This window comes from Cyprinodon variegatus, unplaced genomic scaffold (genome assembly GCF_000732505.1).
Source record: "Cyprinodon variegatus isolate N-32 unplaced genomic scaffold, C_variegatus-1.0 Scaffold623, whole genome shotgun sequence".
Lineage (NCBI taxonomy): Eukaryota > Metazoa > Chordata > Actinopteri > Cyprinodontiformes > Cyprinodontidae > Cyprinodon > Cyprinodon variegatus.
Genome location: NW_015151076.1, coordinates 247273 through 273776, shown reverse-complemented (window position 1 = coordinate 273776; position 26504 = coordinate 247273). Strand labels below are relative to the sequence as shown.

General features: G+C 40.3%; 1 protein-coding gene across 1 annotated transcript in view; it reads right to left on the bottom strand.

The window, feature by feature from the left end:
* The window catches only part of runx3 (runt-related transcription factor 3), a 57750-nt gene extending 34988 nt beyond the window's left edge, over positions 1 to 22762 (bottom strand). The window contains exons 1-2 of the mRNA XM_015393062.1: positions 22557 to 22762; positions 22170 to 22269 (exon numbers count right to left, since the gene is read on the bottom strand). Of these exons, the coding sequence (XP_015248548.1) occupies positions 22170 to 22227 (58 nt within the window). The 5' untranslated portion in view covers positions 22228 to 22269; positions 22557 to 22762. The remainder of the gene's footprint in view (positions 1 to 22169; positions 22270 to 22556) is intronic.
* Positions 22763 to 26504: the final 3742 nt, after the last annotated feature.

The following is a 26504-nucleotide window of genomic DNA, read 5'->3' as shown; positions in this document are numbered from 1 at the left end:
GCATTTCAGCACGCAGTTTCTACGGTTTCAGCCGCACAGGCATTGAAGACGGAGCCCGCCGTGCCCCTGAACGATTTTTAATGATCCGAGTGGGCTGAACCTGAAATCAAGACAAGATCTCCTGGAGGACATGTGAAACCCCCGGACCCACCTCAGAAAATAGGCCTCGGCATATAGGTTTCTTACCATTAAAAGAATAAAAAGGAAAACAGATCCTACAGTTGCAAACCATGAGAGCATCACATCATTCATGAGTGGTGGTTTCTGTGTGAAAACTTGTGACTAAGGTGTTTTCTGCATCTGAATTGTCTAGCTAAACAAAAAAAACACAAAAAAATGCCTGCAGCAACAGAAAAATACAAAACTGCTTACAAGGTAGGACAAAAAAAGTCTTTTGTAGCAATTATAAGTAAAAAACAATCTGAGAGTTCTTGCACAGAAGCTCTATCTGTTTTAAAGCTTAAGGAAACCAAAGATACTTCAAGCTTTCATGTTTAATGAGTCAGATTGTGAGGACTAATATGACTGTGATCACCGTTAGCAGAAAAACCAGTGAAAGCCTTTGGGGTCTGCAATGTATACCTGCCTCTAAATGCCACCCACACAGCTTTCAGCGCCACTTAAAAGTCACTTTGAAGATGGGGACAGCCTCAGATACATGAAGCTACTTTTAAAGTTTCTTGTTTTTTTTTTTTTTTTCTGAATTTGATCTATTAGCTTGTGTAAACTCCCAGGCTATTTTCAGTTCAGACGTGGCACACATGAGCCTTTTGGATGGGTAGTTATTCATTTGGAAAGAAAAAAAGGGGACCAGAGGTAGGGAGAGGGGGGCAATTAGAAATAGTTTGAGGTTCGGCAATGACATAAGACAAAGATTTCTATCTTTAGAGGAGCTGTGGCACTCACACATTTCTGTACATTCACAAATTACAGGGCAAGCTTTGGCCCTCAACCCACCGAATACATTCCTTCCGAAAAGTGTCTGCTCGAGTTTCAGCCGGGGGTTTCTCCTCAGTGGAAATATGAGTGTTCTGAATGAACGACTCCTATGAAATGGAGTTTTATTCCTCTCGGATTAAATTAGCTCTTCTTTTTGGGGCTTGAGGTATTTTTTATTTTTTTTCTATGAATGATGAATTCTGCGGTGGCTGAGGAACGTCGGGCTTGTTTACCCTTCCCTCCATCTTTTTCTCTTTTTTGTTGAAACGCAGCTCGCTGTGAAGTGGACTTTTTTTCTGCTTGATATGACAAGAGTGTCTGTGATTAGACTCCCCAAGCATGATGTAAGTCACCAAAAGCCATTTGTGCCAGTCCCCTCAAAGCCAAATCATATTCTAGCGTCAGAGTGTTTATATACACAAGTATTTGGAGAAACTTTTAAACAACACTGAGTGGGTACAGACTGTTTGGGTTTTGGTCTTTCGTTGCTCTGATGGCTGATTCTTCCTCAAATTTTGATTACACAAAGTGTCAGCACATCACAATTGGCGGTCATTTTTGTCCATTTTGATGTTCAGACAAGAAAATAGGAAACACATTGAGCAATTTTGATCATATAAATTTGTATGTTTCTTTTTTCTCCACCGAGGTCGTCTGTGTTAGTTTTAATGATGGCAGGAATGCATCTGTGTACTCAAAGGTCTGCAGTTTTTCTCATGCAGCTTTGCTCTGTGCGTCCAATAACTCAAAAAGAAGAGTGTCAGTCCCCCTAATTTCAGATCCTTGAAGGCACCGAGAGCGTATTTTATCCCAGTGAAAATGAATAGAGCAGTGACATTTCCAAACCCAGTTCCTAATTACTATGTAAGCATGATGAGCTGAGATGCAGCGGTCGCCGTAGGAGACAATGAGCACATTCATCTCATGCATCTTTAATATTCGGCTTAGATTGTAAAAAAAATAGGTGCAGAGCTGAGGGCTTATTAAATTCATCTGAAAGAACTGAACGACATAATGGCTGCTGGGGGAAAACTCCAAAATGTGCTAAATGTAAAAGTTTTTTTTCAAAGTTTGACAAAACCCTTAATCTTCAAGATAAATCTAAAACTATTTACTAAAGTACCACATTTAATTACCAATTTAATTTATTTCAGGGCAAATGTAGAGTTTGAGGGTTTAAAGTCCAGTGGATTCAAATAAAATTTGATACCCTACAAGAAACCATTTTTTTTTCTTATTAATTTAAGATGATCTTAAGGTTGCATGGTGGAGCAGTGGGTAGCACTGTAGTTCTGGGTTTGGTTCGATTATCTACATGAGAGTGAATTCAGTGACTTTATGCAGTCTGCTAGGCTTCCTCAGATGGAAAGCTTTTTTACTAATCTGACTCTTTGATTTGATTCAATTGTTTCTATAAAACACCTTAAGATTAAATTTGTTAAAATCAGAGATGGGAAGTAACAAAGTACAAATACTTCGTTACTGTACTCAAGTAGATTTTTCTGATATTTTTACTTTACTTTACTACTTATTTTTATGGCGACTTTTTACTTCTACTCCTTACATTTTTACACAAATATCTGTACTTTCTACTCCTTACATTTTAAAAAATTGGCTTGTTACTTTTGTTTTGAATCATTTCAATGGAGTTACCGTTATTATTTTTCACGTCATCAATACCAAATTCAATCTAATTGGATGGGAATCTACGTTGCATTTGACGCACCACTACAAGATGAATCGACAGATTTGGCGGTATTCATTCGTTGCAAATCATTGCAGCTTGGTGGCGGTGGCGTTAGCATAGTAGTATGGACGACGAGATGATTGAAAATGAACACAACGGAGATCTAGTCCTATTGGCAGACATCCATTTAAAATGTAGGCAACGGCATGAAAAAAGTGGTTTCTACTTTTACTTTTATACTTTAAGTAAATTTACAAGCCTGTACTTTGTTACTTTTACTTGAGTAAAGAAGTTTAATCAGTACTTCCACTTTTACCTGAGTATTTTTTAACACAGGTATCTATACTTTTACTCAAGTACGGAAAGTGAGTACTTTTGCCATCTCTGGTTAAAATGTTGCACTATAAACAACTGGGGCTGCACGCTGTGGCACTGGGAAGCACAGCAAGAAGGTTCTGGGTCTTATTCCTGGCTCGGGGTTCATCTGCATGGAGTTTGCATGTTCTCACTATGCATGTGTGGGTTCTCTCCGGGTACTCTGGCTTCCTCCAAGTGTCCAAAACCATTTATGTTAGTTTATTTGGCTTTTTTAAATTGTCCTTAGTTGTGAATGGTTGTGTGTTTCTGTGTTGCCCTACGGCTGACTGGCGACCTATCCAGGGTGTACCCTGCCTCTCACCCGTAGACTGCCGGGGGTAGGCACCGGCCCCACCGCTCCCTGAAGGAATAAGCAGGAAAAGATGGATGGATGATCTTAGTCTGGCCATCATATCAAACTGAATTGTGTCTTCATATTTTTATTATTTATCTATTTATTTTTTTCCATTTTGCATCACCCTTTATCCCTGCTGAGGTCGCGAGGGGTGCTGGTGCCTATCTCCAGCTATCAACGGGCGAGAGGCGGGGCACACCCTTGACAGGTCACCAGTCTGTCGCAGGGCAACACAGAGACAAACAGGAAAAACAACCATTGACGCACACACTCAAACCTAAGGACAATTTAAAGAAACCAAATAACCTAACAGTCATATTTTTGGACTGTGGGAGGAAGCCAGAGTACCCAGAGAGAATCCACGCATCTTCAGGGAGAACATGCAAACTCCATGCTTACCAGGCCAGGAATCAAACCCAGGACCTTCTAGCTCCACTGCGCCACTGTGCAGCCCTCATTTTGTCTTCATATTATAGAAATATTAAGTTTCTGAGCTCCAATCATCACTGGTTTGATTCCACATTGATAACATTAAAAAACAAAGAATAATACATTAACTATCTGAACATCAATGTTTACTCTCTTCTCAATTGATGTCAGAGATTAAAAAAAAAAATCAGTTTGAAGCCTTTTCTTGAGGCTACTTTCATTATTGGAAGTAATTTCATGACCCCACATTTGCTTGGTGTTTCATGACCCACATTGGGGTCACAACCACAACTTTAGGAACCACTAACCTAAAGCGTCTTCCACAGTCGCATTGTTATCGTTTAGTCAAAGCTGTAGTCAATGTCTATAAACTCATCAATTAAAAATCACAGAGTAAAAACATGAATATTGCAGACCACATTGTTTTGCTTTAGATTCATACATTCTGAACACCCACTGTGATTCAAAGCCCTTGGGAATTTTTACGAAGGTGTCATTATGACTGTATGCTTCAATATTGTTTTTAAAGGTCAGGTTTTGCATCTCTAAAGGTTAAAAAAAATCATTTTGGTAAGCTTTTTCTCCCCTTAAAAGTATCCACTCACTCAGATGTTGAAGGATGAAGTTATTCCTTCATTTTCTTAATGTTTTAAACCTGTACCAGGCATCTTAATGCAGTCTCACAGCTACAGTGATCTCCACTGGTTCAGTGGTCAACATTTAAACAAGCTTGACCTACTTTTGTGACGCAGCCTTACTGCATTAGAACAGACCTTTAACTGCAGTAAGCAAATATGCAATATGTCTGGAAGATAAAAGTGATGAAATTCTTGACACAGCACCTTTCAGAGTCTAGAACACGAGGATGAAATAATCATGGTTTGGTTTTGTGTTGCAGCTCGTGACACGGCGATTAAAGTATAAATAAGCATAACGTCTGAGAGCATACTTCTAACCACTCTACGAAGAAGTACAGTTTGGCCCACACATTAATAATCCTCAGTGGACAATCATTGACTGGCTCTACAAGCCCGGAGGGGCTTTGTTAAAATAGCTGTCTGTAGGAGTAGAAGTAGAAGGGAAAATGCAATATAAAAAAAGGTGCAGAAGGAAAATATTGTTTTAGATTTTATCAGCTGTAAGCTATAGTGGTCTAAGCTAATGAAAATTAAGGGTTTAGGTATATTCTTTGGAATTAATCTATAAAACACAATTTCCTATTTTTCTCTTTTTTTAAACGGGTTAAATAAATTAACCTTTTTGAAATATTTGGATTTAGTAAAATGAAATTTGCATCTTTCTCTAAATTCCATAGAAATCCAATATATTATTAAACCAGAAATGCAATTATTTCCCTTTAAAAATGTCTGTATATGCTTCACACTGTCCAGTTTAATTTTTCATGCCACCCAGACTGTGATCTGCAGATGCTGTATGGTCAGACAGGCTGCTGTTAATGCATCCTGATCTGGGAGTGAATTCAGTGACTTTATGCATTCTGCTAGGCCTCCTTAGATTGAAGCTCTTTAAATAATCAAACTCTTTAATTCGATTCAATTGTTTTTTATAAAACACCTTAAGATGTGTTAAATGTTCAATGTTCAATGTGTTAAAATGTTGCACTATAAATAACAGGGGCTTCTCAGTGGGGCAGTGGGTTGCACAAGAAGGTTTTGGCTTCGATTCCCATTCTTTCTGCATGTAGTTTGCATGTTCTCCCCGTGCATGCGTGGGTTCTCACTGAGTACTCCGCCTTCCTCCCACAATCCAAAAACATGACTGTTAGGCTAATTTATTTCTCTAAATTGTCCTTACGTGTGAGCATGTGTGCGAATGGTTGTGTGTCTATGTGTTACACTGCAATGGACTGGTGACCTGTCCAGGCTGGACCCTGCCTGTCGCCCGTAGACAGCTGGAGATGGGCACCAGCACCCCTCATGACCCCACTTGGGATAAGCATGACAGATAAATAATTGGCGCTGCATACTGGATCACTGTGTAGCACTGTTGACTTGCAGGAAGAAGGTTCTGGGTTTGATTCCTGGCCTGGGGTCTTTCTGTAGGGAGTTTGCATGTTCTCTTTTTGCATGTGTGGGTTCTCTCCGGGTACCCAGGCCTCCTCCCACTGTCCAAAAACATGACTGTTAGGTTAATCGACTTCTCTAAATTGTCCATAGGTGTGAACATGGTTGTGTGTCTCTGTGTCGCCCTGCAGCGGACCGGCGGCCTGTCCAGGGTGTATCCCGCCTTTCACCCATACACTGCCGGAGAAAGGCACCATCTTCTTAAGTGGGAGAAAATGGACAGATGGATGGATAAATAAACTGAATTGTAAACTGACTTTGATTGATACTAAATAAAAATGAACTTTATTGTATCACTGATAGAGATTTTTAACATTGCATTAGAAGCTGTTTTATTTATTTTTATTTCTTGCACTGCTTAGAAAACAATTCTTCTTCCATTGTTCATCAAAATCAAATCCAATTTTGTGGCCAAAGTTGATTGAACAAAAGACGTCTCTTTTCAACACCAACAGTTCAGGACTTGTTTGTTGATGGTAAAGGTTGCGAAAACAGACGTGAGGCTTCTGATCAGGTCGTCGATCAGAACTAGAACAGAGTCAGGACCCTCTCCCTGTCCTTTCAGCTGCGGTAAAATAAGGCACTCCACACCCAGTGCAGGCAGGGGTTGGGAGGAGGGGGTAACTCCCCGTAGACCTCTGTGTCACGCTCGCCCCGCCCTCACATCATCCGTCGGGTACACTCACCCAACGATGACAGTGAGCTCCCTGTGATGTGGTTTGCAGGCCTGTTTATTCTTTTGGAAAACCCACTAAAAGTGGAGCTGGATGGTAAGCTCACCAAGCGGCCCCAGTGCCTATTATAGGAGCACTTTGGGTTGAGTTTTGATCTGGTGGGTTTGTAAATAGGGCTCTGCCTTGCTGCGGGGCACCACTTTTTGGCTATATTGTTTAGCGTGACCTGAAGGAAAGTTTCTGATGCTCATCATGATTTGAAACCTGGAGCCAAATCAATATAACGTTTGGCATTTCGGCATTTGTGTATGCCATCAGGACATCAGTATATAGTGTTCCTAATGGTGACGATGATGGACAAAGGATTCGTGAATGTGCCCTATGCTGCTTTTCTTTAAGGTACTGAAGGACAGATTGCATTTCTTATTCCCTTATTTACTCCTGAAAGTTAATGTAAGTTTTAAATCTAAATGAGACCCATAAATACGTCAACTCCCCCATTTTTTTTTCTTTTTCAGTTGTGGTTTTTGGTGTGAGCTATAATCATTTCTCATCTTTCTTTGTCTCTGGGTCTCTGTCTGTCTGTGTGTATCGACACACTTCCACACACAAATGCGCACTGTTTCTCTTTTTCTGGTGAGGGCTTCTGATGCAAGGACGGCAATCTGTAATCTGTAGTAATTGTATGTTGCAGAAAAACATTTTTCCGCTGTGGTAATCGCTGCAATATGTGCAGTTGCCTTGCCAAAGTGACAGCACCACCACCCCCTACAGACAAACACATAAGCCGTCGTGACTTTGCCAAAAGAGTGCAGCTAAAAGTTTGCTGAGTGCTCCTAAAGATGACACAAGCTGTAGCATTGTAAGTGGTCTGCAGACACACGTTGACAGCTTCTGATTGTACACATTTTAAATGTATTCTACTGATTCTACTAAATATTAATTATTGCATGGTTACAAAGTGGAAGAAAAAATCATTTGTAATCCTCAGATATTTGTTAGATAACATTTCTGTTCAAACATCATAATGAGGAGAAACACAACAGACAGGACAGGGCTTAAGGTGTGGATATGAGAGGATATTAGTAACTTTAAAGCTCTATGAGAGCTCTGGTTGCTCCATCATCAAATAAAAAGCAGAGCTGCAGACCTTCTAAGACATGGCTGTCACCCCACAATGAGAGACCAGGCACGGAAAGCATTAATCAAAGCACCATGGCAATGGAGGAGGAGTTGTTTAAATTTTGCAGGTTAGGAGATAGTTATAAACTCTGCTTAATATAAAGACAATAAAGGAGGAATACATAATACAAATGAAAAGTAGTATTCAGTGTTTGCAACTAGAACTCAGCAAACATTTGGAATAAGATGTTCTGATCAAACAGGACTGAAAGTACACTTTCTGGTGCGCATTAAAAACAATTTGACTGAAAAAACACTAACGCTGCATATCATTTATATATCATACTCTTGGGCAACAGGGTGACGGTGGCATCATGGTCTGGGATGCTTTTGTTTTCATAAAAGCGGGAAATGAGACAGAGTTCTAGGGAAGTCAGACGGAAGCTAAACAAGAACTAATACCAGAAGAAAATCAATTAAAAGACACAAATATTCCTTAAGCCTAAAGCATCTATATCTATAGCAAAACGATCTAGAGTGGTAACTCTTGAAGAGGATCCCAATTTTCAGATTATAATTTATATATCATTTTAGAAGCCATTTATCATTCATATTCTGGTAAACAGTGTTCTAGTTTTGTGCTGATCTGTAACATAAAATCTGGACTAAACATGGAGGTTTGTGGTTATAACGGGAGAAAATGTGAAAAAGCTAAATGGGTATGAATACTTTTGCATGTGCTGTATATATGCACCTGTGAGGCTGTCTGAATGCATTCACCTTCTGCCAGACATTTACAGTTCCTGTTAGTGACAGTTTAACTGCCATGCCCTGGTGCCAGAGCCCAGCTGCCACACACAGATCAGGATTTTAAATCTTTCACAGAAGCCACATCAATTCACTCCTCTCTTAACCTCTTTTTTTTAACTGCTAGCAAAAACTGCAAGCAGGTTATGTTCCCAAATCCTGTCATAATGAAGTTATCCTGGAGAATGGGGTTTAACTTCAGAGTTCCTCCTGCGTATTTGAAGTCTTGGCCACATTAAATGTGGGGGATGTAGTGACGGTCTGTGGCTGAACCATTGATGCATATTTATCAAACCATCGCCTGCCATTTCATCACTCTCACACCAGCAACTGCTCTGCTCTGTTGGTCTGTGTTGCTGCATAATGAAGTCACAGCTGCAGAGATGCTGAGCCTGAACCATGGTGTCTGATAAAGATGACGGCGTGGTTCACATCTCACCACCTCAGCAAGTAACCTCTCTGTCATACCATGGTAGCAGGGAAACCATTACCCAGTGCTTCAGCGGCCCTTTGCCCAGCAGTGCCCCAAAATATGTCAGCCCAGTTTGTAACCACACACACCTACTAAAAGGACAAGTAATGCTCCGAGACATTTATAGATGCGCAGCACAGACACTAAGATTGCAACCAGACTGTGTGTGCAAACCTTTTCCTCTCTGGGCTGCTACTCTGACTGCTGAAGCCATCCAACCTCCCTGCAGTTGAACTTCTCTGTGTCTCTAATGGAGTCTCTGTGTCAGATCAAACAGCCTCACTCTGACGCGGAGAGGAGACAGATCTCGGAGCTGGAAGCCATTCAGTCTGACAGCCACGAACACGTTTGAATGGCAACACAGCCTGCGTCTACTCTTCCCTCGCTCACACACAAATATAGTAGCGCCACCGTAGAGAGCGAAGAGGGGCTCAAGAGAGCTGGGGAGGAGGAGGAGGGGGGGGTACGGCAGTCTGTCAACTCGGAAAATAAGTTGTGAGGCGTCCCTCTCGCACAAAAGCAAAGCCCCATAGCTCAGACATCTCTCTGAATGAAATCGCATGTGAGCTGAATATTAGGAAGCGTGCATGGCTTCCAGCAACCACCAGGCCCCTATAGCCAAGCCTGTAAACCACATTTTCACCAGCAGACAATGGCTCTTTGTGCATGTTGGGTGGCTGTCCCCACTTGATTGAAGACCTACAAGTTTGAAAAGTTGTATTTGTTTGAAACCAATGAGAAAAAAAAAAAGTGTGAATTTTAAAAAACGTTGGCTAATAAGAGGGGACAATGTCAGGAGGGGTGAGCAGGATGGTCTGCCCTTATTTAGCACCACTGCAGGGGAGAACTTTGATGTGGCTGCCTGGGGAATGCTGTTGTTCATTCCTCTCTGCAACAAAAGCCACATGTTTTTACTTTTTTCCGACTAGTCCCTGTTACTTTGAACTGTGAAGAAACATGGTGGGGTATGTAACGCATGATGCTAAGGGCCTGAGCACCAAACATGCAAAATACAACTGTGTTGATCGCACCAGAGGCTTCATGAGTGTTTTTCACAAATACAAAATAACAGCAACAGCAGCAACAATATCCAGAAGTGTTAAAGTCTCAATGAGTTTTTGTGTGTCACTATACAGTGGGGGTGGGGGTGAAGTCAGAGGGTGAGTAATTTTTGTTAGAGTTATGTTAAAGATTGTCTAGATCTGTTTTTGATTAACTGTAATTACAGGGCATTTTATTTTATTTTATGTTTACTCTGTCTGGCCCCGTTGTGCGAGCAGGGTGCCGATGTTGGAGGATCCATGATGCATTGAGGATATTTTCACTAAAGCCGGGCATACACTGTGCCATTTTTTTCAGTCGTTGAACGCAGCTACAGCTCAAACTGTACGAAGAAACTGCAGGGTTTAAGAGTTCACAGCTGTTCACGATGTATGTTCTCAGACTGTGCGGCCCGACGCTCTGATGCGATCTATCTGCTTACACTGTACGTCTAAAAACCACGTGGGACTCAGCTCTGCAGTGGCAGCGCTACTCGGACTCATCTATCCGGGAAGCCAAACCAGTAGAAGACGAATATTAAGCTAACTAGAGTGAAAAGCACCTTGGCAATTTGTGCAATTTTGTGCTGAAAGCCCTAAAAAGAAAAAACGACGACGTATTTGGACAAATACATGGCTGAGAAAACTTAGCTACTGTGGTCTGTCCGTTTTACAGAATTTCACTTGCACACCCATCATGCTTGTGTTTGCATCTGAGAGGAAGGAGAAGAAGAAGAATCCTTGTTTGCACACTGAGCGATTTGCCCATGACCACATTACGATGGCCGACTAAATTTCAAACATGTGGTCGTGAGAGGCTGATCGTACCTCGTTACCCTCTGTACACTGCATGATGCACGACCAGACTGTAAGTCGGCCGGATTGAAAAATTCTCGCACGACTTGAATATCGGCGCAAAAAGGGCAGCAACTCGTACAGTCTATGCTCGGCTTAAGCATAAGCTTTGCTCCAAACCAAGGATCCCTGTTTTACTATAATGTGATGAAAAAGACAGAAAGTGATGATAGTGAGCTAACACTAACAGCAACAGCAAAATACTGTCAGTACTAATAAACTATGGAAGTATAGCGACATTGGAGGATTTATGTTGCATTCTGGGAGTAAATGTGGAGTCAAAAGCAAGATGCTTTCTCATTCGATTAAGTTGGAAATGGCGCAAAGAGATTTTTGATAGAAAACAAAAAAAAATTTGTTTCACTGTAGCTTGTGCAATATTTTACTTTTACCTGAACTTTCACATAAGATTTTAGATAAATCAGTCCAAGCTTTGAGTTTTAACAATTATTTTAGTATCCATTTTATTAAGAATGATCTGCTGTTTGGATGCATTGTTGCTTGGTCCTTGTTAAAGTACGTTACTATTAACTTCACCTGACATTTGCTTCATAGTCAAAGTGAAGCACTTCTGAAGCTGTCTGGTTTTAGATTAGCTTGACACAAGAAATGCAACAATTACAGGCTATATTCTATGTCCCTGCATATGGTGGCTGTTGCAGACCTCCCCCCCTAAATCTCAAATGCACATTTGTTTAACAGCCCCCCTCAGAGCACGTTTTCAGCCACACTTTTTCCTTCCACCTAACCTTCTACAGACATTTTGCACACAGAAATCTGGACGGTCAGCCTCTTTTACAATGACCACAATTTTGTGGCCATCAATAGCCGAGGGTTTCAGTGACTGTCTACTGAAGGCTGTGAAGTCAGCAGTCTTCCTTGCGATTGTGGAGGTAGTAGCATATAACCTGCTTCATAAATATCCCTTTTATTGGTCAAATTCAGAGTCATTTTTTTACATAAAACAGGATTTTAGGTTGGAATTAACTGTGAGCTAGAATCATAAAATGCTTGAAATATATCTTGCATCTTAGATCTAAAATACGCAATTGATTTATATTCAGTTTTAATTATATTTTATTTAATTTATTTATTTATATATTTTTTGATATTTATCTGAAGTATACAGTAATTTGCAGTAAAATACATTAAGAGTTTGCATTTATCATTAATGTGAATATCATGTTTAGATAATAACTTAAAAGAGATGTTAACCTTTCACATTTTTTTGGCTTTATTTAGTGAATGTTGAATGTTTCTTTTTAGTTTTTTCCCCTGATGTTTAAAAGTAAAAACTTTCCCCTGTGTTTTTGCACATCTAATTTAATTTGGTTGCAGATCCTTGTTCCATTGGTGCTCAGGCGTCTTTTTAGTGTTTCTTTCACACTCATTTGTGAGCAACCTGACTTAAAAAAAAACACTTTCAAAGGGTCAGTCTACCAAAGCTCATCTGACTCACTGCAGACTTCAACCAGATTGGAGCAATAGCTCGGTGCTGCTTTCCTGACAACTGTCCATGCCACTTTCCTTTGCAGACATGAGACAACTCTTGGAAAGTATTCTGCTGGCTCTCTGGGCTTCTCATCGTCAGGAACCAGGGGTGTGGTGGCCTAGACTGCAAGTCAAGGAGCTCTGAAAATCCCTCACATGCATAATATTGTCGAACCTTGTTAAAGTAATGTTTGATCATTAGATGATTACAAAACTCATTAAAAGAATTTAAAGAAACTGCTATAACAGTGGCAGAAGAAACGCACAGCTGGGCTTGATTCCCACTTTAAGATTAAGCTAACCCAGTTAGAAGCCTTTGCGTTCCCTTGGATTAGTTTTAATCCTGAAAACCACCTGCAGGTCCAGAATCACTGAAAGCTTCCTCTCATCACCTTTATAGCAAATGATCAGTGGCGGGGCCTCTGTACAAAGAGCCAAGCAGCCACGTGGAGAATTCCTATTAATGCAGGATTTTCCTCTTTTTGACTCAGAGCCTGAGGCGTCCATTGAGGCTCAGACTCTAATCCCTTGATTGCTGTGTTTAGGCCCTGCACGTCGCCGCTCCACGTCAAGGCGGCCGCAGCTAACGACGAGCTAATGACACAACGATGACAGGCAGCGTTTGTAAACCCAATCAGTAACCCCGGGTATAGCTGCCTGGTGATTAGGTTAATCAAACCTCATGTACGGCCTGAACACTCAGCCAGCCGTCTGCCCTTATGTCATCATGCTGATTGAATGGGAAAAGCTGCGTGCGTCTCTGTGTGACACAAACTCTCTGCTAGTTTGGCTTTAACAGAACTAGCTGTCCCACTAATCAGTTCTTTAAACTAATTGCAGAAATTAGGAGAATTGGACATTCCTTGGCCAACAAATGGACTTTAAGGAGAAGCATCCAGCGAGATTTTATTTTACGTAACAACCTGTCCAATTGCATAAGCCCGGCATTGTATTGTGCAGTTTGCAGCTGATTATTAGAAACTCTGCTGTTTAGTCACCAAGTGAGTAATTCGACAATAGTAAGCCATGGAGAGGACATGCGTTAGCCCGGACTAGCTATTAGGATGAGCTCAGATAGTATTTAGAGCTGGAAGATGCGTCATATTTCGTCATGATGACATGCACTTCTCCTCTCTGACTCAGCATCAGTTAACATGCCTGTCTTTGTGCATGAGCCCCATGCTGGGCAGTGAAAGCATGTTCATATGTCATGAAGCCTACTGTGTTCAAACTGGTAAAAGATTGAGATTCTCATGTCAGCTTTTATTTCTGTGTGTGCAGGTGAACTGGGAGCACTGCATCTTGCTTTATAGAAGCTGAGCAGTGCATAAATTCAAATATTTTTTAGAATAAATAAAAAAAATCCTTGAAGATTTTAATTATTTTTAAAATACTGGATTATTAAACACTGTTTGATGTCACTCCATTTGTTTTTTATTTCATAAGGGTCGTTTTTTTGAGCCTGTCAGTCAATAAAAGGAATCGAGGTGCTTCTCTATTAACCCTTTATAGGACAAATTATATGTTTTTGATCACTTGCATACCCCTTACAAATGGAGTCCCCCCCCCGTCCCACAGTGAGGTCTAGAAGCACAAGATCTATATCCAGCCATTCAGCAAAGATATTTCTACATTGCTGTACATCTTATTTTGGCATTTGACCGATAAGATGAGCCACTTAATGATATATTACCTACTGTAAATTAAGTTGGGAAAAAGTTAACAAGTCAAGAAAAAAAGCTAAAAAGCTAATTGAAAAGTTTAAAAGCTAATAAGCCTTTTTAACAATTATATTTAGGTTTATAAACTAAAGAAAGTAAGTGCCAGTGTCAGCATTGATGCCTCTAAGGTTATGTTGGAACAAAAACATATGTTTCTTTCACTCTCAGAGTGTTTTTCATGAATTTCTTATAGAAATTTAGTTATTTTTCTTTATATATTCGGGCAAGTTTGCGTTTCTTGTTATTACATTGACATTAATTTTTGCCATCAAAATATCCATATTTTTGAATGTTACAAAAGTAATACGGTCTTGTCCTGGATCCCTGTAACACTATTGGCTTGTAATTTTGATTATCAAAGTATTTCACTGAGCTCCCTATAAAGGGTTAAGTGTGTTTTGGGTTGTTGTGTCAAAGGCGTGTTTTCTGAAGTTTGAGGCAACATAATCTCTAAGTATTTTAATTTATTGATGATCCCTGGTATTTAATAACTAATTCAGCCCGACACCATAGTCTGAAAACCAGCCCTAACCTTCATACCCATCCATGTGTTTTACACTGTAGCATGGTATAAAATCAGCATTTAGAGCTCATCTCATAAACGATCCTCAGCTCCAAATCCAACAAGATTAAACTTTTTTTAAACACTACTTTAATGTTGTGCCATTCTTTTTTAGGCCAGCTGTTTTGTCTTTTGATAAATTTTAAACTCTTCCTTTACATTTTCTTTTCTTTCTACATTAAATAACTTATCTCATGCAGGTGTCATCTATTTGCTGCGGTAGTGTTTCATTCATTGGGTCTTGAATGATACATGATCTTTTCTATTTCAGCAATTCTTCAATTGTTTTAAATTCCTAATTTCTAGCTTAGAATTTTCTGCCTTCGTTCTCGTTTTTATCTCCGTATAATTAAAGGGCTGCTTTTCGCAACATCTGGAATGCCCCATTTTTCCCAGGTAACAAAAGCATTAGTCTCAAATAATAATAATAAGCACAACTAAATGCAGGCCTGACAACTGTCTTACTCTGCTGCATAAACTGTTTGAAGAAAATGACATTTAAATGTATGATTAAACTGATTCACACCTTACAGATCGTGGTTCAACGAGATTTGAAACTTACAGGGAATTTCTAGGGTGAGAAAAATTAGGGTGATGGCAAGGAGACCTAAAAATAAAGATGGACGGATTTTCAAGTAACTAAATTCACTCAGTGAAAACGCTTCCTGGATGGAGAGGGAAACCTCCTTAATCTTGGGGAAAACAAGCCCATTGGATTGTTTTTTAATAGTTTTGGAATAAGTATGACCTGGATCACACTGAGGATCTTCACCAGCACTAACTGAAAAATATGAGCTAAACAAAATTTGATATTTTTAAGCCTTTTTTTCTGGAGTTATGATGTTTTCCCACTAAATACTCATAAAAAGATAACATTTAAGATTAAAGGAAAGTATGTTTAAATAAAGGTACTTATTCTTAATCCGCTTGTTTTATTAATATCTTATTTGCAAAATTATTTTTTTCATTTAAATCAGTGAAACTGAATATTTATATTAAATCAATTCTAAATATTTTTTCTAAAACTGTCGGGGGGGTGATTCACTTTGAGCTTAGCACTAAAAAATTGTGTTTCTGCTGAGAGCTGTATCTGATGTTGTTGGTTATGTCGGTCTGCTCTTATTTTGAATGCAACTGTATGTCTGGGCTCGTGACTGCTGCGTCCGTGAGAAAAGCAGACGGAGTGACCTTCCTTCAGACATACGATAGAGAAGCAGCGGACGGGCCACTTCTGCTGCACAGCTGAGGGAGAATCCCTAGCATGGTGTTTCCTACAGAGCTGATACAGAAGTGAGGCCCGCCGCAGAAAGTACGAGCTCTCTGAAGTTTACTTCAGGGCAAAAACCTGTAATCAATTAAAATTTGATAGAAGTAACATTTAACAGATGGGAAAAAGGCAGAATTAGCATTTAAACAGGAAGCAGATTTGAACTAAAACAGCTAAATTAAAACTGGTTATTATTCAGAGGGTTGTGTGAAACTTCCTGTATTGGTGCATATAAGATGCAGCATCTGCCCACAAAACATACTTTGACACGTAGCCCTATATATGATTGCAAACTGCCATTTTCACTCTTCAGCTTTTGCATGTGCTGGAAAGTATTGATCATATGCAGAAATACAGCTCAATTTCCACCAGTCAGGATCATTCGTGTGAAACTCAGCAAACTAAAAGTGATACAAGCCCGTCTTTCAGCTGTAACTTCCCATCATTGGAGAAATACTCTCCAGTCGTCTTTCAGTCATAACACGAATGAGAATGATCAAATCGGTTAAAAAGGAAAGTACAATTAGGTGGCCCATTACTGACGCAGTTAGGAGCTCTGACGGTTACTTGTTCCCCCTGAAGAGTAGTTGAAGAGAGAACTGAAATCCCATTTTTTAAAACGCTGCCTCCACAAGAAAAAGAAAAAAAAAAAAACAATTCTCTGCAGTTAAAAAGTCTGTTTGAAGCAAGAGGAGAAAAAACTACACACACAAAAAAAAAAGCGTGTTTATAACAGCATCCACAATTAGCTGTATGTAAACAAGTTGAGCTGGGAAAAAGGAGAAAAATGAAGATTCAGAGAAGATCTTGTAGCCTGCAGCGTCTCGCATCCTATCATTATCTGCATTTTTCCTCCTCCGTAATTAGGCAGTTTCTTTATTGCTTATGGGAAGAAGAATCAGTTATAAGGATGTTTTCAACATGATAAAAGTTAGTTATAATGAAGTTAAGATTCAGAGAGGAGGATGTGAGAACCATGCTGTTTTGATTTTTTAATGGTAACAGACTGGTGCCTTTAGATCTTAGCTTAATTTTTGCATGTGATAAATTCCTTCTATTTTGTCCTCAGCCTTCAAAATAAAGACTGTCTGCTGATCTGTTTCTGAACATGTGGGCTCTCCATAAGTTGGAGTCAATTTATGTGCTGAGGACCACGCCGATGCTCGCCCATTAAAAGTAATTTGTGGGTTGGGATGCAGCTGTAACGTTAAAAACTGAAGTGCAAAGCAGTCGAGTCTGTTCTTGGTCACGTCTTGCTTTTCCACCTTCTTGTAGCGGCAGAAACCACATTAACAATGCAGGGAGGGGTCTAAACAAAAAAAACAAAAAACTTTTTTTCCCCTGTCTGAGTCAGCCCCTTAAAAAAACAAAGCAAACCTGTGATAAACTTTTAAATTGCTTGACTTATTTTCATCCCTGCTGGAAATCGCCAGAGTATTGACTTTGAGTGCACAATAATTTTAGGTTGATGCATAAATTAGCTCACAATGATGCTTGTGTTTTTTTCTACGGCCCCAGGCTTTACCGCTTTATAAGCCCTGAGACCATCCTGTGGTTTAGGGCGTGGGATTGAAACAAAATGAAGAATCAGAAAAGCAAGATAGAGGCTTTTCCTTAAATTAGTCATCCTTGATGGAAACCAAATGAATTTAATCATATGGATTTTTGTGTTAGTATGAAACCCTGTCTGCTCAAGCGTGAAAAACAAAAAACATTGAAAATGACCATCATTTTAATCGTATTATTCAATTGTACAGTTTTTTTTTACAAAATTAATTGTACTTTATAAATGTTTCCACACTTTTTCTTGCGATCATCCAAAAACGGCATTGTATTTTATGGGAATATTATATGACAAACTAAAACAGGATAATGCAACGGAAGGAAAATGATTTAGAGTTTTAAACTTGACCAAAAATGTTAATCTGAGTTTGTAACCATTCCCATATTTAACAAGAATCATTGGATCATTGTAATTAGAGCAACTCATGTTTTTATGCCATGTTTCTACCAGCTTTGCATATCAAGGATGGAAATGTTTGTCTATTCTTTTAAAATACTTTAAACTCGGTCAGTTTTTAGGGAGAACATCTCTGGATCTGTTTTTAAATTGAGTCTAAATGAATGGTTTTATGAATAAGCTTAAAATGGGCTATTTTAAGGCAATATTCCCTTTTAAAATATCCACTTTGTTCAGTGGTGTTATCTTTAGGAAGGCAGCAGGCTCTGCTTTTCTTTAAGGATTTTTCTGCAGTTTGTTCCATGAATCTTTGCTTGACCTTTGACTCTGCCCTGCTGAAGTGAACCATGATGCTGCCACTACTGTATTCCACCTTGGAAAAAATGTTTTCAGAATGATGCAAAGGTTTTAGTTTTTTTAGTTTAAGGTTGCTCTTTCCCCTGCATATCTTACGGCAAACTATTGCAAAATAATTTTTTTTCCTTCTTACATAAAACTCAGCTTTATTGTGAGCATTATTATTAGTTGTCAGCAGAATCTGACACCTGAGCTGTGGATATCTACAGCTCCTACAGAGGCACCACTGAGGGTGTCTTTGCTGCTTCTCTGATGAACATTCTCCTCCCTGACCTCTCATGATCTGGCAGTTCTGCAGTTGTGTTACTTTATTTTTTAGAAGATTCTCTCTGAAATGTTCTCAGCTTTGGATCTACCTTAATGACGTCTCCACAGTTTTGTCACAGACCTGTCTGTGTTTATTTAGTGTCATGCTGCTCTAAGCGTTCTGCAAAATACTGGTATGAGACCCACAGGGTCTCTATTTAATAATCAGTCGACTTTTAAAGGCAACTGGTTGCACGGGGTTATATTTGGGTCTACCAGACTAAATGAAGAAGACAGCAAATGTGAAAGCAAAAAATACTTTATTAATTCGTTGACTAAATTCAATGGGTGTGAACACTTTTGGCAAGTTTTAAATGCAGTGTTTTCATCCATCCTAAAGGGTAAACAAGTGGATCTTGCTTGTTATTTGCATCTCTCTCGTATTCTTTACTGTTTCTTTTTAAAGTAGTTCAGAGTTTAATTAAAATTCTTCATGATTCACTAGATTTAACACACATCAATTTCTCTACAAACGCTGCTTCACCTGCTTATATGGGTGTCTAATGAAAGGAGCAAGTTGAAAGAAAATCTTTTTCAATAGCAAAACCTGATTTTCCACTGTAGAATCTGGGCGCTGTGGTCACTTAGCGCCCACCAGAAACTCGTATTAACGCACTCTAACGTTTACCAATGCATTGAGCTCGTTCTTTTTTTTTGAGCCAGAACTTGGTGAATCAGAGTAGGCTTACATGATCCGTCAACCTCATAATACACCACTCTACCTGGAAGCCATCACAGTTGCAAACCCCTGAAAGTGTTCCCTATAAAGCTGTGATGACAGGCGGTGGAAGCGGCGAGACAAAATGAAAGGTAAATAAGTACCCAGAAATACGTTTAACAGACCTAATCAAGTCCAGAGCCTTCTCTCTCTGTCTCATGTGCCTTCAGAGATTTATAAATACCTATTATATTCTGCTAAATTGGAGACAGGGTTTCGCTGTTCTGTGGTCGTCATGAGTTTTCTATTATTTGCTTTCACTTTAAAATATTGAAACTCTTTATATCTGGTTACAGCTTTCAGCCTGCTCAGCCAGTCCTTTCATATTTGGGCCTCACACTCAGCGGGGCTTTGAGTTGCCTCCAATAAGACGTTCATTTAACAGAAGAGAACATACTCTTCTCCATATGACTTGGTAATAAATTCAGCAGCAACAAGCCATGTGATCTCACAAATTTAAGGACACTTTTGATGGAGCTACCGTACAGGGCCTTTTATTTTTTATTTGCCAGTAGTTGAAAGCATCATATCTTTTCCTTCTTAGCAAATGCAGAAAAAAAAAAACATCTTCAAACACAACCTCCCTGCTGGTGAGGATTTCTCTTCCATTCTGACTTCCATTCATTCAGCACAATAAGCCAAACACATAAAAATCCTTCCACCCTTATAAACCGGGGCTCTTTTTTTAGTCAGCCACAGAAGGAAGCTGGCTCCATTTCTTTTTTTTTTTTTTTTTTTAACACTTAAAAAAATAACCATGGATAAAAACAGCCTGCAGGGGGAACACAGCGGCCCTTCCGAGCAGATGGAAATGAGGCGACAGTAACCGAGACAAGGATATGACCCTCCACAGAGGCCTGAAATCTGTCGCTGCAAAACCCGGCTTTCCACCTGAGGCCAGCGCTTCTGAACTAAACTAAAAACAACAGGAAAAGTTATACGACTCAATTTCTTCTCTATGGGGGCAACTCCTTCTTTTATTTATTTACTTTCCAGAAACGCCGCTCTCTGATTAAAACTGTGTGAGGGTTAGCAGGTGTAGCCTCATTGTGGTTGTTATCAGTGGCTTGCAGCAGCTCCATGAGTCTGCATCAGATTAACACCTTGGCAAAGCACTAGTATGTATGTCTCCTTTTGTTTCTCACAACTCTCTAACTGACAGACGTTTAGCTTCTTCTTGTGCTATACAGAGTTAAATAGCATGAGAAAAGCACTGTCTGTTCCCTGGCGCATGTGTGTGTGCGTGTACGTGCGTAGTTGTGTGTGTTTCTCTGAGCTTTCAGCAGAGAACTGAGGTTTCTGAGGTGAGGCGTCCTCTAGCTTCTCACGCGAAGTGCATCTGATGTTGCACATCACACGCTTAGATGTGTGCGCTGTGAGACAGGTTGTAATTTATAAAAACAATTACTGAAATATCTATGAAATATATATGAAACTGTGTTTTCTTGCTGATAAAATTGATTTCCTTTTTTTTTCTTTTTTTTTATACGTTTTACCTTTTTTGAAATTTAAAAGAGAGCGTAACCTGATAAAGAAAAGATCAAAATCATTTTCAGAGCATGTATTTGCGCACTTGAACTTGATGCTCTTCTCGGTTGTGTTTCCTGACTTCTAAGGAGCTGAAAACAATGTTTCCACAAGCTTGTTTCTGTAGAGCTGCTTCCATTTGTTTCAGCTTCAAACTAAAAAAAAAAAAAAAAAAAGGTCTAATTGCTTTGCATGTTTGATGCACCCTTCTGGGTTGTTTTGCTGGCATGCGGTAGCCCCAATCTAAATCATATCAGACTAAATTGGTTTCTTTAATGTTTTTTTTTAGTTCAGATTCAGTCCCCCTGACTGGATGGATTTTAAAATGAAATTGCACATTCGCTGTCGATTTGAAAGCGCTGCCTCTTGTTTCCCTTCTTGACCCCCCACTGTCTCTAATCCAGCTTTACATCTTGAAATCAAACTCAGATCCTGGTGAACAAAAGCTCGATAGACAGTGTGCATGAAACCTGACGTTGGTGGTGCGCTGATGTGATGAAGGAGGGCACAGATCCAGCACTTATAAAGGAGTAAAAGCTGGGTGTTGGATGTTGTAGGGGGGGGGGAGTTGGAGCCGTGTCTCTGAGGAAACTATAAATGCCTGCAGAAGCTGCGAGAACATTGGAACATCATCTGCTGTCACTGACAGGATATCAGAGGATTGTTCTCACGTGAGGCGCAGATGCGAAGTCTGACTGCGTATATATGTGAGGCTCTGGAGATTTTTAAAGATAAACTCTGCAAACAATTATGAAGTGGTAGTGCTTCTCCTGTGGCTGTCTCTAATTAACACTGCTACGAGGCCTTAATTGGGAAAGGAGCTCCCCCCCTTCTGCTGTCTTTCTGTGGCTGGAAATGACTAAATCCTCCAGCTTAGATTAACAACTTAAGTGTGTAAAAGTGTGAGATGTTTATTTTTCTGGATATAAGGCTCGTCTCTTTCTCTTCTTCTTATGCTGTTTGCTAGTAAAAGCTGTCTGATTGCAACTGCCATGGTAACAAATGGTTTCTTCATTAAGGATAGCCAAGTGCACTCACCTCACCGCAAAGACCAAAAGTACCTTCTGGAAGTAAGGCACTAATATGTTTTTCTTTTTCTTTCCTTTCCCTGCTCAGTCTTTCATTGCATTGCCATGTTCCAGTAAAGCAGCCGGTCACATGGAGCCTCTGAGCTCGTATTCGCAAAGAGAGTTTCACTTGATAATGAATGTCTGTGGTGAGAATCCCATTATGGAGCTACTCGATCAAGCCTACAGAAAGCACAGGAGCTGAGAGGCCTTTAAGGGGCCATATCAGTCAAGTGCAAACCAGATCCTCTTTTTTATTTTTTCTATAATCTGTCTCGGCATATTAATGCTCAAATGAGAAAAAGAACAAAGCTGTTTGTCAACTATCTAAACAACTGAGGGGTTAGATTTGAGGGTGGGATCAGGGCTCACCTCTAAGTAGACTGCTGCTGTAGTTGGAGAAAGAGTCAAAGATGCTGTTGGATGCCATGACAGGACAGGACAGACCAGTGTCTCCAAGGTCTCCACCAACCTTTGGAAAGTGAACGAAAAAGAGCAGGATTAAAACACAAAAAAGAAATAGACGAGCGGGGGGAAGGAAGGCAAGCCTGAGAGGGCAGAAACTCCTGGAGCTGTGTTTGCAACCAAGAATCTTTGGGTTTTCTGACTACCACAGGAATCCCAAGCCACAAGCTTGCAGAGAGAGCAGCAGCAGCAGCAGCAGAACACGTTTTAACGAGAAATGCAGAAGAAAGAAGCAATGGATGAATGAGAAGGTGAGGCTGTTCTCAGGTGTCCAGGTGTGGAAGGTGGACTCACCAGGGCTGGAGATGAGAGGGGGCCCACCAGCTCAGGGGGCCGGCTGTTTGGCGGTCTGTCAGTCAGCAGGCCCACACTGCGAGGTTAAGCGGCTTGTCTGACAGCGTGGTCTGTCACTATTCTTTCTCTTCCTCGGTGGCGGTGGCCTGACTGGAGCTTCAGTGCTAGTAAAAGGCTACAAGCCACAGTCTCTCTGCATCCTCCTCGCCATCCTCCACACAGAGAGACAGACACACTCCCCTCCGTGAGTGGTTGAGCCCACGTCACATGTCACATGAGGTCACCGGGCCTCTCCCTCCCACCCTCTCCCTCCCTTCTTCTTCTCCTGCTGTCTTTTGACTTTATTTTTTCTCTTTTTTTTCTGTTTCTCCCTTTACTTTCTAAGCTTCTTCGCAGACTTCAAGTCCTCGTTCTCACTTTTAGTTGTTCGTCCAAAGTTTTGTAAACATTTCATTTTCCTCTCAGTTCAAACCCTGCAGGGGGGCCACACATTTGACCCTTTAAAACAACACTATAAGAACCTCTGAAAGACTAAAATGTAATCAACTCAAAACAGCAGAGATCACAGGCATGAGATTGAAAGAAGACTAAACTGAACTACCCTGAACTTGTTTCTGTTGACTCTGTATGCGAGTCTTGAGCTAGTTTTATGTTTGTCTGACTCACTGCACATCTGTGTTAGTAAGAACCGGTGGTTTTGGGCCCGCAAAACCTCCACCCTCACTTACCACTTGATAGTATCATAATCTTAGTCTCATCAGAAGCAGCTCTGCCTGTGCCTAGGTCTTCTTCACCCCCCTTTCTCTGGAACCCCTCATTTTCATTTATTTTACTCCTATTTTCTAACTTTGCCCCCGTATTTAAATATAACGAGTCAATATCGGTCCAATTAATACAAAGCTCATTTGGATTTGTGTAAAGATGCTTGAATTTCCTTTATATCTTTTTTTATAAACTTCCTTTTGCATGTATTGAAGTATTCGCGGCCTACTGTAGTGTCTTGCCCCAATTTAAAGCTCAAAGTGAGTATACCTGATTGTGGTTTTCACACTTTTCAGTTTTCTGGGTAGAATTTAAGAATGGAAGAGTTCTCACAGTCTCTCACAGACTCCTTTCACTGCTTGTGTAGCACCAGAGGATATACACACATCTTTGCTTCTTTTTCAATAATTATGATTCTCGAGGGAATGATTACCTAAATGTCAGAAAATGCACTGAAATAAATGAGTTTATATCTAACAAGTGGAATGAAATGCAAGGAAAGGGAAGGGTCTGGAGCGGTTGGCTCCACTGTCTCTGCTAACACTTTAAATGTGTAATTAAAATATTGTGGTAAGGAAGGGGCTGACCCTATTGGGGAAGTTTCAGTTTGCTGCATCACACAGAATTTCTCCCTGAGCACAATTCGTCTGTTTATATTGCGATTATCATCAGCTCATTATATCAGAGTCACAGCTTCACGAATTGAGCAGGGAGGTAACTAAAGTGCAAAATCAAACACTAACAAAGACGCAATTATCAAGCAAAGCAGCACGTATATTAACACAATACTCAAAGCTACTGAAACATTTCATATTTTCTTTCAGGGTCACAATCTGCAGTAAACCTTTAGCATATTTATGCAAGCAGGGGAATTAAATAAAAAAAGAAAAAAAAAAAGAAAAAATATCAATTTGAAGAGAAAAGAAAATCAAAATATGTTTAAAAATCCAAATCACAGTTATGGTGTACATTGTTGTTAAATTTCCGTCAGTCAACAGTCAATAAATCACTTTTGTTTGGTCTCTCCTAATTTGTAATTCTGTCTTTACATCCAGAAGGTACAGATTCCTCAGTTGCCTCTGCTATAGGAAAAGCATCCCCTTTGCAAGAATCTGCTGCTCCCAAGTTTCCCCGTATGAATGCTCTGTCTAAAAGTTTAAAGTCTCATCTCAGCAGTGCACACTCCTAAAAGGCCTTTTCTGATGTCAAACGTTGGCGTCATTCATTTTTTACGATAACATTAAGTCACAATTTGTGGACTGTAAAGCTAAACCTTGTCCTGCTGACAAATTCGCCCACCTAAACTAGATATTCGCTGCTTGGCTTTTAAAGCCAGTTTATTACAAAGTATTTTATGTCTCACTGAATACTGGTGAAGATTCTCAGTCATCCAGGTCAAAGTCATTAAAAAAAAACAAAAAAAAAAACAATCCTTTGTTTCCAATTTTGACAACATTTTGCTTCCCATCCAGGAAGCTTTTTTCAATTCAAAATTGAAATATGGTTGAGTCGTAGGTTTTATACAGTAGCCCAACAAAGCCATTGTTTTTGTCTGAAAACATGCAAATTGGAACAGACTCACTGAATGTATGAAGCGTTAGTGTCACTTTAATTGAACCCTAAAAAAAATCACTGAAGTTTGGGTTTAACTGGATCAAATATGAAAAGGTTTCACAGGGTATGAATACTTTTGAAATGTACAGTAAGTTGTAATTTTGCAGAAAAGAAAATGTCTGAAGCAAAATTAAAATAATTTTAAAGATTTGTCTTGCAGTCCTTCATTATTGAGCCATATATATTTTTAAGATTTCTTCAGCAGTTATTGCCAAACAGGAAACGATCCATATTGCACAACTTTTACACAGAAAAATGTTGGATTTGCAGGGCAACAAACGTGCTGCCGGAATTACTTTCATTTTGCTGCATGAAGAGTACGGTCCACTTGAAAGACAGATGTGTGTGTGTGTGTGTGTGTGTGTCATGTCCCATTGTGCGAGAGCGCTTAAATCACTGGCATTTGCAGACCTGTGGTGTCCGCACTTCCCTTCTCCTTTCTCCTGTTTCTTAGTGACACAATGACCACGTCTGGCTGTGGGACAACAGACCCAAACCACCGTCTGGTCACTCATGTGACCCAGTGCTTTCCCTAGAAACCTGTATGCGTGGAGCTACATGGGTTTTTCGGTTCTGTTTCCCATGCCATTGTGTATGAATGGCAGTCCATGTTGCCCTTTACTAATTGTTGAACAGGGCTGTGTTTGCATGTGTATGTATGCCATCTTGTGAATGCATGTGTGTTAGAGAATGAGAGAGAAAAGAGGCGAGAGCTCGCTGTTCATCCTGGTAGCCCGCACTGCCCTGTAAATGAGCAGTTGCCGTTCAGTTAGGCGGCAACGCGGGCTAAATGACACGGCGCGTCAGCTAGTGTGGCCGAACGCTGAGGCCACAGCCGTGGCCCCAGGGCTTTTATCAGTCCGTCCACGAGGCCACTATGGGGCCTCTGACTTAACCTCACACATAGCGAGGCTTCCTTTCCTAACACCTCTGCTGCCTTTTGACATGGCTTCATCCCATGGCCTGCCAGCCTGGGGACAGATTACAGCTCCAAGGAACAGAGAGGAGACGGAGCGCCCGGCAAGGCTGAAGTCACAGGGATTCTACCCGCAGGCAGCCTTTAAAACCATCTGCAACTTAGATTTATGACTAAAAGGACTCGACATGTTGCTCAAGAGAGGCCAATATGTTTTTTTTTTTATCAATTTAGAATCAGGCACTCTTGTTTTTAGATCTAATTTAAAGGTTTTCTATGTTAAAATCCCAAGTTAGACTTAGTGGGTAGCTTTGTTGAGTTGCAGCAAGAAGGTTCTGGGTTTGATTCCTGGCGCGTGGTCTTTCTGCATGGAGTTTGCATGTTATACCTGTGCATGCATGGGTTCTCTCCAGGTACTCCGGCTTCCTCCCAGTCCAAAAACATTATTGTTAGGTTAATCGACTTCTCTAAAATGTAATTAGTTATGAGTGGGTGTGCATTGTTTTGTGCGTTTTTGTGTTGCCCTGCGACTGGCTGCCTGTCGAGGGTGCACCACTCCTCTCGACCATAAACCGCCGGGTCCCTAAGACTAAGACGAGGACTAAGCAGGAGAATATGGATGGATGGATGGATGGATGGATGGATGGATGGATGGA